A 16703-nucleotide genomic window follows, 5' to 3' on the forward strand; every position below is an offset into this window, starting at 1 on the left:
TGGTCACAAACCTGCCCCTGTAAATGAGAGAAACTAAGGAATGCAGTTGTTAGGTGTTGCGTATGGGAAAGCTGGTTTCGAGGGTCCAACACCTCCTGAAGAAGAAGAAGAGAAGAAAAAACACTTGGAATTCGAGGACCAAGCTACCTCCAAGAGCAAGAGGAAGAAAAGGAATTCTTCTATATTTTCTATGCTGGAAGCGCAATTATAGACATATATATATATATATATATATATATAAGCTACGGAGGGGACAAGAGCCCGACAAGCACTAACAGAAATATGCCAAAAGTAGGAATATCACAACAACAAGATATTCCTTTATTCTCCACTACCTAAGCATCTTCTAGAAGACACGATCCTATCCTAGTGGTGTGCTTCCCTTACATACAGATGCTGCATGAGCATGGAGCTACTGCTACCCGTGTTGCACCTAATCCTTCAAGTAAGTAGGGGCATTAGTTTGTTGTTTGGGCCTTGCTATCTGCAAACCTTGCTTACTATTCGTATCATTCTCGAGGTGTTGGGTTGCAACGCATGGCTTCCAAAAGTGATACTGGGATCCCAAGGTCTATTCCGGCGAATTGCACCTAGTTTAGCAATTGTGCGTAATGCAAAGGCAACTGGTTGGAGCTTGTATGCGGCCATGACAGTCCCTTAAAGAGGAACGATGTTGATGAACTTGTTGATGTAAATGGCAGTGCAAACGAGACCGAGATAGGACCGATGAAGAGCAGGCATAGGAAGCGAACCCGACAATGGTGGAAGGGATGGTTGCGCGGATGGAGGCGTCGTTGGCATGGGAAGCGAAGGCAGCATGGCCGACGGAGGTGGCATGGGCTGCGGAGTCGGCATGGGTGACGGAGGTGGCATGGACGGCAGAGTCGGCATGGGTGAGGGAGTTGGCATGGGCAGCGAAGTCAGTAAGGGTGTGGGGCGCAATTGTATGAGTGCGGAAAATGGAGGTGGAGTTGGCATGGACGGCGGTGGTGGCAGTGGTGACTGCACGGAGGAAGAAGGGTAGTGGTAGCTGGTTCTCAGAGACAGTTTTAGGAGAAGAGCATCTAGTGTGGAGTCGAGGCGGCGTTGAGCTGCAGCAAGGTTGGCCAAGGCGGCCTCAAGATGGTCCTTGGTAGCGGAAGAAAATTCAAGGTGGTTTGGCGAGTGTTGTGGATTGTGGTGGTTTGAGCTGGAATGGTAGCCATGGAAGCTCCGTTTGGCGAGTGGTGTGGGTGGTGGTAGTGGAAGTTGGTATGACAGCCATGGAAGCTCCGTTTGGCGAGTGGTGTGGGTTGTGGTAGTGGAAGTTGGTATGGCAGCCATGTAAGCTCTGTTTGGCGAGTGGTGTGGGTTGTGGTAGTGAAAGTTGGTATGGCAGCCATGGAAGGGAGCCATGGGCTCTCAATGAAAGCACCAAAATGTTAGGTGCTGCATATGGGAAAATTGGTTTCGAGGGTCCAACACCTCTTGAAGAAGAAGAAAAGAAGAAGAAGCACTTGGAATTCGAGGACCAAGCTACCTCCAAGAGCAAGAGGAAGAAAAGGAATTATGCTATTTTCTCTATTCTAGAAGCGCAATTACAGACATGTATATATAAGCTACGGAGGGGACAAGAGCCTGACAAGTACTAATGGAAATATGCCAAAAGTAGGAATATCACAACAGCAAGATATTCCTTTATTCTCCACTACCTAAGCATTTTCTAGAAGACACGATCCAATCCTAGTGGTGCGCTTCCTTTATGTACGGACGCTGCATGAGCATGGAGCTACTGCTACCCGTGTTGCACCTAATCCTTCAAGTAAGTAAGGGCATTAGTTTGTCGTTTGGGCCTTGCTATTTGTAGACCTTGCTTACTGTTCGTATCAGCAGTGAACGAAACTTCAAAACTACATTTCCAAAAAATTGCATGCGAAGGAAGAAAGCATTGAGGACGACCTATGACGGGAATGTTGTTTACATGGTGGGGTTGCAGAAGACGAAGACAAGCATGTCATTGTGATGACATGCAAGCCAAAGGGGAGTTGTGTGTGAAGAAACATGTGTAAAACAAGGTTTAAAGGAATAACCTAGCGTGGAGGTGTAAAAATAAGGTTAGGTTAAATGGGTATAATTGGTAATAACAAATATAAAGAGAACGAAAGAATGTACTTAGCAATAGACATGACAATGGGACGCGACGTGACGAAGACGAATATTGTCTCCCACATCCCCGACCTTGACTCCCTAATATGTCCCCATATTCGTACCCTATACTTGACGGGTTAAAATTTATTATCTCATCCCCGTATTTGTTGGATATCGGATATCCCCGATCCCGTCTCGTACTCGATTCAAATTAGAAAAATATTCTTTTGTGTAAAGAAAATAATAAAAATTGATTTTAGAAAAAATAAATTGATTGTTAAATATTTATTTTTAACTACTTATATATCAATAAATTTATCATAGCGCATGTGTCTACAAAATCGTTAAGAAAAAAAATATTAAATCATGTAAAAATTCTAAAATAAAATTAACTAGTATTACAAATTCTAGGCCTTTTGATTAAATTATGCAAAAATTCTAAAAATTTTAAGTGACAGGATGGGTTCGGGTTCGGGGTCGGGGTAGATGTAGTAATCTCATACCCGTACTCGACTTTTGGTTATTGGGAAAAACCCGAACCCGAATCCATACCGAGTCAACTCGAGTATCACCCGTCAAAGTCGTGACGGATTCGGATGGGTACCCACGAGTATGAGTTTTCTTGCCATGCCTACTTAGCAAATAAAGAGGGGTGGGTGTATTTAGCTAGAGCAAAAATATTATTTTGTTTGCGTTAATTAAGTTTTTAGTTCTTAAACCATGGCTTTTAAATTTTTTATTCCGAAGTTATTCTTAAAAAAAAATTGATTCTTAAAGAATTTGTTATTATTAAAAATAGTCTCTGTCATTAATGTCCTCCATTAAATGATGAAATGTCATAAATTAAGATAGAGTAAATGTCACAAGTATATTACATACATGATTAGATATAAATGAGTAGAATATCATGTTATTAAAATGTAAAAGAGAAAGAGAAGAACCCTGTTCAACCCTAACACTCCAAACACTTATGAATGTACAAAAACCGCTCATGAAAAGATATTTGCGTGAAATATCAATTCACCCTTCTCATCTATAATCTATACTCATATTGTGTGGGAAAGGAGTAATTTTGCTCGCATTTTCAATGTCAGAGTAGTGGGAAAATAGTTTAGGAATTCTTTATAACAACCAAAAATTATTTAAGGATCAAATATTTATAAAAAAAATAATGTATGGATAAAAAATAGAAAACCCCATAATTTTTTAGGACTAAAATTTTAATAAACTTTTTTTTCTTTTTTTCGTTTTTGCCGTCTTCTTCTTCTAAAATCCCATCCATCTGATTTTGATGAGCAGGAACGAAGGCAGTTCCTTGCAGCAGGCAATTGGAGCATCGGCTGAGGCGGAGACCATGGACACAGACGCTGCTGCTGCGATATGGAAAGAAATTGAGGCTTCAGAGAGGTACGTAACGGAATTTCACACACATCAATCCAGCCATTATATTAATATATGAATATGATGTTGCATTTGCAGTTACCTTGTTTGTTCTATGTACGAAGAAGCGGCACAATTAGCTTCCTCTGTTTTGGAACGCTTGCGTCATTCCCATCATGATATCGATAGAGATGATATGTTGGAATCAAGTGCTATGGTGCTGCTTCAGGCATTCAACCAACTTCCCTCCAAGACACCACACATTCTTAATCAACTCACACTATACTTCGTTTCACCCAAAGCTATTCCTTCCCGTCTTCTTCTTACTGGGTCGTTATGCTTCCTTGCTTTCTTCCCTTCAACAACAAGCTGCTCAGTCACTCATGTTCTTTTTTTTTTTTTTTTTCCTCTTTTGCTTCAGAGCTTGTTTTCAAATAGCACAAGGTTCTGCACTTTCCGTTCAACAATTTCTCCACGAGTTTCTCAATGGATGGACTCTTGAACATTCACAATATTCTGCTGTCATTACCGAGGCTGCAAGTAGAGACCAAAGCCGCCGCTTCATTCTTCTTCCAATTGTTGAATATTTGCAAGTTGTTGAGCTCTATGCCGTCACGCTTCTTGCAACACTTCAAAAAAATGTTGATCTTGCAATCTCCTGGGTTGAGAATGCTTCATTGCCTGAGGAAAATCGACAGGTAAGGATGTTTTTGTCTGCAGATCAACTTTGCATGTAATTAGGCATTTGACCTAGAAATGGGAAACAAAGTTGTGTGGTTTTGATTTATTGGAATGAACAATCCACCAGTTGACATGACCGTGTCAACAGTGGATCAATTGAATCTCTCTGTATGTATAACTGAAGCTGGTGTCTGGGTGATGCGGTTCAATGGCCTGAGCATTAACTTATCGTTGTGTACATCCTCAAAATTGATCGCGACATATGTGTTGTGTTTGTGCATGTGTTCATGAATAGATTAAAGGTTAACTAAGAATTTTTGGGGGGCTTGTAAAGTCTAAAACTTGAAGCATGCTACTCTGGGTATGATTACTGATTCTGATCCTGTAGTTCATTTTTTTTCTTCCTATATGATCTTTTGCTTAGATTTTGTTTACTTCTGTTGGAAATGATTTCTTATCTACCTTACCTCCCAAAGCTTGTTAGTGAGAGTTCTGCAAGTTCATCTTCTGTGAGTAATGTCTCTTGCATACTTGTGCTGTTGTGCAGGCTTACCTTTCTCTTAACTGTTGTTTTCATTGAAATAAAGCAGTTGACTTCATTCTTTGTTGTCTATATTGGTGGAAATGGAATCAGATGTTATCTTTTATCTGTACTTAAAATTTATTAGTCTAAGCTGACATTTGGAGTTAGCTGTCTTTCCTATGATTCTACTTGTTTTATGAAAAATTGCACGCTGTTTGTGTCAAATGTAATTATCAGAGTGATAAGTATTTTGGTTTTCATTAACATTAATAAGCATCAAAGGAGGAATTTATTTATAGATTATAAAACTTAAGGAATATATAGTGGAAAATTTACAAAGTGGACCTTTTTAAAACAAAATTTTACTGTTATATTTTTTGTTGTTGTCTATATGGTGGTTATTTCGTTGGTAAAACTTGGTCTCTAGGTGACTAATCACTCTAAATATGTTTACCATTCAATAGCACACTCACTAGTCTGTACAACATAATTACCACTCTATCTGGTCCTTAACTGAAAATTAAAAAAAAAATCCTCCTTTAGTCTTTTGTTAAGTATTGCCTTGTTTGTCCTTTGGCAGTGTGCTTTCCACATTCATTTGCTAAGTATTTGTATGCCATTGTATTTGTAGGAACTTCTGAGAAGATTACACTCCATGCAGTCTCCTAAAAGTACCATTTTGTCTCAAAGTTCCTTTCTGCAGTCACCCACAAATAGCAATGAAGCTTATCCTTTGAAAGAACAAAATGTGTCTGAAGGATTACCAAAAGCCTTGAAAAGTAATGAAAAGTATAGGTCCAAAGAAGCTGTTACAAAATTGTCTGAACGAATAGAAGCATGTTTCTGGTGCTTCCGTGGTATCAATTTGAAGATTGGCACTTCTAAGTTTGTCATAACTAGTGGGAAGATCATGCTTGGTTGTTTAATATTGTTCATCTATTATGTTTTCAGAAAGAAGCAAGCTACTTTAGAAAGGTACTCACTTAAGTTCATAGCTCCATAGTAGAATGTATCTCAAGTATTTGTTTCTGTATCCTCTTAACTTCGAGGATACAATCACCATTGCATATCAAAGTCATCTTTAGTTTAAATTAACCATTTTTGTTTTTTCCTTTCTGGTTGTTGTTCTTGTTGGAAACTATCTCTTATTTAGGGAAATTGAATCTCTAATTTGGGCAATATATGACCTTATATACTTTAGGATCTGCATTATGCTGATTTGTATAGCTGTATTTCTTTATTTCCTTATATACTTTAATTCCACTAGCAATTTGATAGACTCCTGATCCAAAAGAACCGTTTTATTCATATAAAAGAGATTTACTGGCAGAGTGATCTGCTATCCTCCTTTATGAGACCCTAGCTTCAAACAAAAAATCAGATTTGCTCAAGCCAATTTTGTGTGCAGCTAAAATTGGGCAAGATCTCAACCATTGATTGGTCATTGCACAGTAACTGATAAAGAGAGAGAATAAGATGAATGTTTCAGATTTTGGTTGTGCTGCAGAGTAAGGAGAGGATCCTGATACATCCAAAGAATTTCCTCATAAAATAGCAGAAGATGATCCCTAACAGACTTCCCATACCTTTTCAGTATTCCCCCTAACATATTCCTAAAATTTAGGATAACACAGTAACAAATGGAGTGTTTTAGCCTATACCTAGGAGTAATGGATTGCAAGATTCTGAACAGGCAGCTTGTAAATTGTTGTTATATTGTTTGATATCAAACACTTGTGATTCCTGGTGTTATTATTAGTTACAGAATTTGTAGGATATTTTGTAACCTTTCCTGAAAAACCATGCTATTCCAAATGGGTTGACCTATTTAGCACTGGCTTTGAAGTAAAATGTTGTCATTTCATCATATTCAAGGTCCCTTATTTCAATTCAAGGACGGCCCTTCATGCAAAAATATTTTAGTATATATTCAACTGTAGTTTTAATTCTTATATTAATATCCGTTGTAATTTCTTGTTTTACCCACTAAGGCTGAGATTTTCCAGTAAGTTGTAGTAGTATTTAAGTTCATTAGGAATCTGTTATCATCATCATGAGCAAAATCTGTTTCACTTTATGCTGCCGTATCTCATGGTGAAGAGACCAGATTTTATTTATTCAATGTTAACTGTGACCAAACACTGTTCCCGTTCTCCTGAGGGATTACATGGTTCTGAATATTCGTTCATGGTTTAGGATTGTCAGAAGACAGGCAATGGCCGTAAAGAGGGCTTTGGTAGATTTGTGGCAGCTTGCGTTTTCCTACCAAGTAAATCCTCTGGCAGCTGTTCAACCACTGTCTGCTACAACACGTCAAGGTCAGTGATGCCATGGTGGAATTGTTTACCAAGGAACTTGTCATAGCTGATCGTCAGTGTACCTTTGTGTTGACTAGCCTTGTAGTTTCAGATAGTCAATATTGTTTATGCGCTTCGTTATTCTGATCAATAACACCTTGTGAGTTGTGATGGAGCATTACCTTCACCTCCACAAATGTGAAGTAATTTCTCATGCTAGTTATTCCATGAAGTGAGAGGATAATTTTATATCAGAAAAAAAGGTGAATTATTGTGTATAATTGTATTAAATGTCAGGAATTGTTAGCATAATTTGTACAAAAAATTTATATACGTGAAAGATGCACAACACATCGATCCATGTATGCTTTTTCTATACTAGGAGGAATGCTTGAGATTAAGATATAGTCATAGAAAACAGAGATGACATATCCACTGCAGAATGCAATTACTGCGGTGGTCAACTAGTTATTATTACACAACAGAATATTTTGCCAAACAGAGAAAAACAATCAATTTGACAAGTTTTCTTTGCTCAGGAACTGATTAGTACTGTTTTAAACGTTTGGTTTGAGACATGCATTGGTAATTATTTTAAAAGAAAATTAAATAAATTCATATTAATGAAAGGAAAAATTATTTTATTGTTACAGAAATGAGTATGCAACTTTAAACAATTCAAGGTGAAAAAAAAAAGATTTAACATGTATTGTACAAAATAAAATTTCAATTCTTTGTTGAAAAAAAAAATCATGATATGAATTAACTTTATACTTATTGATAAAGGCATGCTAATTTAACGTTTGAACTAAATTCTTTTATTTTAATATCTTGACCTATATAATTTTAACCCCCCATGGTCAAGTTTTAGATCCGTTCTTCATCGTTCTCTAGAGAAACGATACTAGATCAAGTGGAGAAATAACGTTGCTGCTGTGAATGTAAAATAGCCAAGAGGATTATGTTGTTTTTGTTTTGCGGGCGAGAGGCATGTGAATGAATTTTTATTTAGTTGTTTTGATTCTTTCCCTGGTTATATAATTTTCTTATTTTGGTTTAAAATTGGAGTTAAACCAAGCTAAAATTCAGACGTAATTTGGATAAGAAATGGAACATGATAAATAACTAACGGTCAAATTCTCTAAAAAAACTAACGGTCAATTAAGGTGTTTAATTAACTGATAAGTGCAGTTTTGTAATTTGATTAACAATGTCATTCATCATCATTATAATAACTTGATTTCCGCTGCAATATCCTTTGGTGGGTAAGTTAGTTAAGTTGTTGAGGCTAACTTGAGAGTTTGAAATAGACAAAGATTTGTTAGTATGAACAAAAAAGACGTTTAGAGTAAAATTGAAAGAAAAAAAAAAGCCTTTATTAGTGATTAATGATTAATGTGGTAGCTAGAGTGGAGTGGGGTCTAAAAAGAGGGAGAAGAAGGTGTAGTGGTGGTGGCTGGGCGTGTATTTCTGATGATGAAGAGAAGACAGTGACACATTCTCATGCAACAAATAAATATAGGACTTGGTCAACCTTTTACCTCACTAATTAATTATTATTATTTTGGTAATTAAACGAAACAGAACTAATTAATCTCTCTAGTCTGTTGTTGTATCCTATTCCTATACCAACTATTGGCTTTCTCTCTCTCTCGTTGCGTTTCTCCTTTCACTGCCATATTCTAAAGTTGTCCACCCTCCATCTCCAACCCTTGCCTTCTTCACACCCATCATTCCAAACCAGCAGGTACTTCTGGAGGGCGTGCACGCGGCACCATTCTTTGGGCGTGTGCCAACCCTTCCCCTTCACTATGGCACTACTAGTCCTCACTTCTTTTATAATTTCATTCACATTATTATCATTTATGATTGTGATGATCAGTGCTTCAGACACAGAATCTCTCCTCAAATTCAGAGACTCCCTTGAAAACAACAACGCGTTGTTGTCCTCATGGAATGCATCCATCCCTCCATGTTCAGATGATGATGCATCATCCCACTGGCCTCACGTTCAGTGTTACAAGGGACACGTCTGGGGTTTGAAGCTGGAGAGCATGAGGCTCAAAGGTGTCATTGACGTCCAGTCCCTCCTGGATTTACCGTATCTCAGAACCATAAGCCTCATGAACAATGACTTCGACACTGCATGGCCTGAAATCAACAAGGTTGTGGGTTTGAAGACCATTTTCCTTTCAAACAACAAGTTCTCCGGGGAGATTCCGGCTCAGGCTTTTCAGGGCATGCAATGGTTGAAGAAGATTCATTTGTCAAACAACCAGTTCACAGGTCCTATTCCAACTTCCCTCGCATCCATTCCTAGGCTTATGGAGTTGAGGTTGGAGGGTAACCATTTCACCGGCCCCATTCCCAATTTTCAACATGCATTCAAATCATTTAGCGTAGCCAATAATCAATTAAAGGGAGAAATACCAGCCAGCCTCCATAACATGCCAGCTTCATCTTTCTCTGGTACATTTGTGTTATACTATATAATTAATCACAAAACCTATATATATATATGTGTGTGTGTGTGTGTGTGTGTGTGTATATATATATCAAATACATGGCTTTTGTTTTGTTTGAAAATTCAGGTAATGAAGGGGTATGTGGAACACCGTTAAGTGCATGCTCCTCCTCCAAAAAGAAATCAACCGTGATTTTTGTTGTGGCTGTGGTTCTTGTTATTTTTGGACTGATAGTGATTGGAGCAGTAATATTGTTAGTCCTGCGTCGTCGAAGAAGAAAACAAGCTGGGCCAGAAGTGGCTTCTGCGGAAGAAGCAGGGTCAGATAAAGGAAGTAGGATGTGGATGCATAGTAGCTCCTCGAGCCACGGCAAGAGACGCTTCAGGTTATCATTTATGAGGGATGAAAGAGATGATTTTGATTGGCGGGATCTGCTGAAATCCTCAGCAAGGATTTTGCGCAGCGATGGTTACAGCTCTTCCTGCAAGGCTGTTCTGTTGGATGGGACTGAGATTGTGGTGAAGAAATTCACGCAGATGAACAATGTAGGGAGGGACGAGTTTCGGGAGCACATGCGACGGATTGGAAGCTTCAATCATCCTAATCTCCTTCCTCTCGTCGCCTACTACTGCATAGAGGAGGAGAGAGTCTTGATTACCGACTTTGTTCCCAATGGAAGCTTGGCTGCTCGCCTTCACGGTACTTACTATGTGTTTGGAAAAAATCCAAGTCTCATCGATTAAAAATAAAAATAAGAAAATCAAATTATAGAATATATAAGTGAGAAGTAATCTTTACTCTTTAACTTAACTTTTATGATTAAATTAAGTCTAAACTCACGTTAACTAGTGTTCTCTATATATAATATAAAGTTCCCTTGATGGTAAAGATAATTTTAATTGTCAAATAAAAAACAAAAAGGTCACAAGGTTGAAATGTTTTAGCTAACAAAAATTAATAACCTAATAATTAATATCTCTTGATAAACAAAACAGAAAAACCTTTCTATATATATTAATCTCTCTTTCAATTTTCAGGATCCCAACCTGTAGGACAAGCAAGCCTGGATTGGGGAAGCCGGTTGAAGATAGTGAAAGGCATAGCAAAAGGACTTGAGAATCTGTACAGTGAGATGCCAAGCCTAATTGCGGCACATGGGAATCTAAAGTCCTCCAACGTTCTTTTGAGTGAATCTTTGGAGCCACTCCTCACAGACTATGGGTTGTTACCAGTGATAAACCAGGACAGTGCTCCTAAGATGATGTTCATCTACAAGTCCCCGGAGTATGTGCAGCATGGCCGCATCACAAAGAAGACTGATGTGTGGAGTCTTGGGATACTCATCTTGGAGATTCTCACTGGCAACTTCCCTGATAACTTTCTACAAGACAAAGGAAGTGATCAACAGAATTTGGCAAATTGGGTGCATTCACAAGAGTGGACTAGTGAGATGTTTGATAAGGACATGATGATGGAGACAAACAATAACAACAGCGAGGGGGAGATGATCAAGCTTTTGAAGATTGCATTGGCATGCTGTGAATGGGATGAGGACAAGAGATGGGACTTAAAAGAAGCTGTACAAAGAATTCATGAGGTCAACGAGGAGGACGATAATGGCCATGACTCAGATGGCGAAGTCACTATCTCCATAGAATAAGGCTTGCCAATTCATCATTCTTACTTGGATTTCGTTTCTCCTCTCTCCCCTCAAAGAATATGCCACGGCATGAATGAAGGGAATGGAATGCATGCATGCATGCATGCATGGATCCATCGTCCACGTAACATTATTGGGTTTCTATGTTTTAACCTGAATTTTTCCCAGTACTGCAAGGTGCGGCTATTGGAAATTTTGAGGGCAACAACAAAAACCTCAGGCCAATCATGTGATGAGATAGATTTTGAGGTTGAATACTTGAATTAATCAACTCCTTTTTTTAGCTGATTAATATTTATCTTGGCATTTGCATTGCCTTTCCACATCTCTATTTCGCTTAGTACTTAATATCTATATCCTGATTTTCACTTATTCCAACTTATACCAAGGTTATGAGTTTTGAAAGCTGGGTTCAATATTTACTTTTGATTTTTTTTTATCGAAAAGAACATGTACATTAATTTAGGAAGCAAAATAGATGGAATAGGCTTGTTAAATTTTAGCGAGCCTTTTTTTCATAAGGAGTGTATTATCATTATTATATATATATATATATATATATATATATATATATAGAGAGAGAGAGAGAGAGAGAGAGAGAGAGAGAGAGAGAGAGAGAGATAGAAGCTTATAAAAAACATCGGTTGAGTGAACCTACATTAGTTAAAATATTGGTTAAAGAACCTGATTAAAAATACTAAATTTAGAACCAGCATAACGGTGATTTACTTGCCTGTATAGTGAGAATACTTCTCAGAAAGTAGAAAATACTCATTAGATACTTATAGGGGCAACTATCATTGCATGTTGATCAATTATCAAAAGTTTATTAATTTTTTTAATCATGATATTATTACGAAATAATCAATATAAGAAATAATGATTAATCTTCCAAATATTATTTTCCTTAGTGTCACAGGAGAGCATAAGCATCAACAATTAACAATATTGCATAAAATTGTTCTCCGAATGGGGCTTAATCAAGATGAAGAGGCTTCCAATGAATACATGATCTCTACAACGTATGGTTTCAGTTTTAGTTATTATTTTTAAGTGCCTTTTTCCAACGTAAATCTTCTGAAGCATGTTCTATTATTTATTTATTTTATCACTAGCTGTATGGTTTTGGTTTCACATATCAAACTCCCAATCGCTTACTTTCAATCTGGAAACAAATCTTCCAATTTTCAAAGCTCAACCCCCTCCCTTGCCCTCTCAATCTCTATCCAATAGTAATTTATATTTTGTTTTGACCTCCCACTATAATCTCAAATGATCCATTATACAACTAACATGTCTTAGACAAGGATTGTTTTTTTTTTCTATAAACATTATAATTTGTGATTTTAATAGTAATTTAAGATTTCTTTTAATGAAAAAAAAAACAAAAAATTGTGATAATTTTAAAGAGGTGGCAAAATAAATTGAATTAATCAAGTTGGTTCAAACTTGCCAAAATATAGAACTTGGACTTAAAATTTTAAGCAAAAATCAAACATGGACCTTTGTAACCCAATTAGATCATGACTTAATGAGGACTTAGCCTATAACAACTAGCAATCCAAAAATAAACTTAACTTTTATAGGACTTGAACATTATTTAGAGATCTGAATTGAATTTGTGTGTTTTTTTTATTTATCTAATTTACTATATCCTGCAATCCGCATTGGGTTGACTCATATTGGGCCAAGTGTCCATTTTGCCTCCTCTATTTCTAAACCAACATATAATGATTTGAACATTTTCTTTTTCTGCAATATTACTGTCGAGCAGCGATCAAGTAAATTAAAAATTGAAAAAAAAATTGCACCAATAAGTAAAATTAGAAGTTTTTTCAAAAGTAAAAAAAAATATTTGTGAAATTTAATCGCCAAAAAACTTTATTTTTTAATACAAAAAATTATCATTATTTTTTGTAGTGATTGATGGATCCTTTTAGCTTAATCGATCTGTCCTTAATTTTTGTAACTAAAAAAGTTAACTTTACCCGACATTTCTTATGAAGGTAATTCATCAGATATTTTTTTAAAAGATATAATATTTTAGAGCATATTTAAAATAATTCACCGAAAAAAGAACATATTTAAAATAAATAAATTAAATTAAAATTGAAATACAAACAAAAATGGTAAAAATAATATATTTCTTTTATATAAAACACACTATATACTTGAGGGTAATAAATATAAAAAACTATACACCAAAGTATAAAAGTAAATCCAAAAAAATACAGATTTTGAATGCTTCATATTAACTTTCATTTTCCTAGTATTGTATTTACTGTTAAGTATGTGAAATCTCCAGTTCTTTCAAATTAATTATGTATATTTGTTTGTTTGTTTATTAAAGGAACTAAACCGACAAATTAAATATCCTTTTAGTCAATCGTCAATTATATGTTTATCAGAACTATAATAAAATAGAAATGAATAAAATATTGATATTGAACTTTTAAGTTGTGTTTGTAGTGTCCAGTTGGAACGCGTGATCTTATCAACTTAATCATCATTTGCAAATTAATGAGTCATTTCCGTTTGATATAAACTATATGTCAATGTCGTCCTTGAGCAATATTCTACTTTTTAAACTACACCATCGCTTTCATTTCCTATTTGGTTTATTTTTCATTCCACTACCACGTTTGATTTTTGTTCTGTTTCGGATTATTTAATTAATTGTGCAAGCTTAGCCTATAAAAAAGAGACAGAAACTGCTCTGCGGAAATCGGCTATAAGGTTCATATTAATGAGTCGTTGATTATAATCACATCGCCTAGCTTCCAGTTGAAATTAAAAAATAAAAATAAAAATCTTGCCTAACGACTATGACTTCTAATTTTAGTGTAGATTAGTGTGAAAAGAAGAAAGAAAAAATAAAATGGTGAAAGAGAAGATAAATATGATGGGAAAGAGAGGGAATAAAAAGAAAAGTGATATGATAAAAGAAAAAAAGTATGTATTAAGGTTTTTTTCTTTATATATATATATATATATATGATGACGTTATATATGAAAAAAAATTGTATATACATGTTAAACTTCAAAATAGTCAGATAAAAAAATACTTCAAAATAGCAAATTAACTTACCACTTATCATGTAATTTATATTTTTTCTTTAAATATACAAAAATATGATTATTTTCTTCGCTTTTTATTTTTATAAATTAACTTAAATAAAGATTGAACATCATTGACACACATATTAATAAAGAACGATATTTTACAATTAAATGCAGCAATTTTTTCTATTTGAGAAAGCTAATTCTGGTGCCAGCCTCGCATAGTTGATGTGACAACGTGTGGATCTAACAGGGATATCTCCAACATTGATTTTTTCTTCTTCTTCTTTTTTTGGTTGAATTCTAATGAATTGAAATTTCATTATTGTTTGTGCGTCTGATTGTGGTTGGTTTTTGTCAAATTTTGTATGTGGTCGCTTTACATAAGACACACACATTGGTTGTTATTGGCACTATATTACAACCAAAAGTTTCGAGAAAAGATGTTACACATTTTGGATGAATCGGGGTTATTCTCAGCACTCAGCACTAGAATTAGAATTAGAGACTAATCCTTAAAATATTCGAATTTGTTTAAAAGGTTAAAATCTATACTATACACAGAAACTTAAACATCTCACTTTAGGATTATACAAATAAGATTTATATTTCTTTTATGACAGCCGAGATGTATCCTCATAATTCAGTGATTTCTATTGTTTGTCCTGATTCACGTTGCATAAATTTATTTATTAATTTACTTTTTTGCTATACTACATGGTTGAATAGTGGTATTTAACAATTGAGCAACGGGTTTCCATTTTTCAACACATGCACCAAGATAATTAATGACATATATATAATGTATCATGAGAATGATTGTGAGAAATGAGAATAATTCTAACCTTTAAATTAAAATAAAAAATTAAGAATAAAACAATTTTAAATTTAATTTAAAATTTTATTTAATTATAAAATTTGTAAAAGATTTATCAAACATGAAATCAAATATTTTAATCTTTTGTGACACAAGATAAGGCTACATGGCTAATGAAGATGATTAACTAAAATATCTTTAAATATATTTTTGTTTCTTTTAAATAGTAGACCTCCGAAAGAGTTTTTTTAAATTATTTTAATATTATTTCTTAAATTCATGCACATTGTCTTTATATGAGAAAATAAATTTATAAGAAATAGATGGTGGTTAGAAAACGTTATATGTTTTTTAAAAGAGAGAAACAGATATCTTGAGAGTAGTTTACATATTCAACTTTCATTGTTAATTAATTGTTTATAGATTGAGTATGCTTTATAAAAAAGAAAATAGAGTTTCTTTCTATAAAAAAAAAATAAATAGAGTAAATAATAAGTTTTGAGTACCCTTAGTTATAAATAGAGATATCTTAGGTCAGTTTTAAGACTGACCATATGCCTCATCTTCCTCTCAATTTCGTTTTCCCCTCTCGTCCTTCTAAAACTCTCTTAGAAAAACACGATCTGGAACTCATTCACCGTTGGATTATCGTAAAATTTGAGCACCAGGTTCGGAACTTATTTTCGAACATTCACACCGTTGAGAATTATGAAAAGATGTCGGAGCTGAGAGAAATATCCTTTGCATCGTAACTTTTTCCTTTCCCGTAGAAATCCAAAACTATCTCAGTAAAACTATAATCTTGGACTCGTTAACCGTTGGATTGTCATGAAATTTTGATATGCGGTTCGAGATTCATTTCCAAACATCTTCACTGTTGGGATTTGCAAAATAATGCATGTGGAGGGAGAAATAATCATCGCACGTAGACAGTGGAATGGAGGCTTCAATCCCTTCTCATACTCTCTAACGTTTGGGAACCCTATCAGAGCAGTCAGAGAAAAAACCTGAGGAATCTCAGGAAACGGTTAGAGATGCCGCTATTGTTGTCATAATACACACGGGAGCTCGTTTAGATGTAAGAGATGAGTTATTCACAATTGGGGAGTAGTGAGAACATGTGTAAGGATCCTTAGAGTATCAATTGGAATCGGTTTTGGGGTGTTTCCGCAAATTTTAATTCTATCCTTACAATTATAATTGTGAATTATATATGTTTGATGAGCCAATTGATGTCCCAATGAAAAATTGTTGTGAAATTGATATGTTCTTGTGTTGAGTGTGAATCCTTAAAAAAATTGAGTTCTTTTTATTCACTGAATTATACTCTAAATAATATTCTTTAATGACTTATTTTATACAAATTATTATCTTGTTCTAATTTTCCCATGATGATGATCAACATGTTATGTGTATATGAGTTATGAGGTGTGATAAATTATTATAATAAGATTATAATATTGTTATGGAGATTCAGTAGTGCAAAGTGGAATGTGTCAATTTGCGAGATACATGTAAACATGAGATGGTTGATTGTGACATAATGAGATGTGAAATTGTGAACATGAGTTTTAGTTGTGAGTAAGTGTGTGGTTAACACCTGATGTGACATTATTTGTATTGTGAGCTGTGAATTATACAATAATTCGACCATTGTTTATCTTGAGAAAAGTGTTGATGTGCAGTGTTAAAG

The 16703-nt window shown here is 35.1% G+C and overlaps 3 protein-coding genes across 4 annotated transcripts; 2 read left to right on the plus strand and 1 right to left on the minus strand.

Annotated features, from left to right (window-relative positions):
* Positions 1–657: 657 nt before the first annotated feature.
* LOC102667452 (protein diaphanous homolog 1-like) lies at positions 658–1395 on the minus strand. Its single transcript, XM_006584184.1, has one exon. The coding sequence runs from the start codon at positions 1393–1395 to the stop codon at positions 658–660; it is 738 nt and encodes a 245-aa protein (XP_006584247.1).
* Positions 1396–3169: 1774 nt separating this feature from the next.
* LOC100791170 (protein APEM9) lies at positions 3170–7341 on the plus strand. Of its 2 annotated transcripts, XM_006583520.4 has the most exons (6): positions 3170–3216; positions 3427–3534; positions 3607–3837; positions 3929–4205; positions 5343–5686; positions 6908–7341. In XM_006583520.4, coding segments are annotated over exons 1-6 (1092 nt in total). In that variant the 5' UTR covers positions 3170–3214; the 3' UTR covers positions 7038–7341. The 2 variants fall into 2 exon arrangements, with proteins under 2 accessions (XP_006583583.1, XP_003529092.2); XM_003529044.5 differs by lacking the exon at positions 3170–3216 and having other exon boundaries at positions 3305–3534.
* Positions 7342–8837: 1496 nt separating this feature from the next.
* Positions 8838–11425, plus strand: LOC100802475 (pollen receptor-like kinase 2). Its single transcript, XM_003530153.5, has 3 exons — positions 8838–9477; positions 9600–10172; positions 10511–11425. The coding sequence occupies exons 1-3, from the start codon at positions 8874–8876 to the stop codon at positions 11131–11133; spliced, it is 1800 nt and encodes a 599-aa protein (XP_003530201.2). The 5' UTR covers positions 8838–8873; the 3' UTR covers positions 11134–11425.
* The last annotated feature ends 5278 nt before the right edge of the window (positions 11426–16703 follow it).

Source organism: Glycine max, chromosome 7 (assembly GCF_000004515.6).
Source record: "Glycine max cultivar Williams 82 chromosome 7, Glycine_max_v4.0, whole genome shotgun sequence".
Lineage (NCBI taxonomy): Eukaryota > Viridiplantae > Streptophyta > Magnoliopsida > Fabales > Fabaceae > Glycine > Glycine max.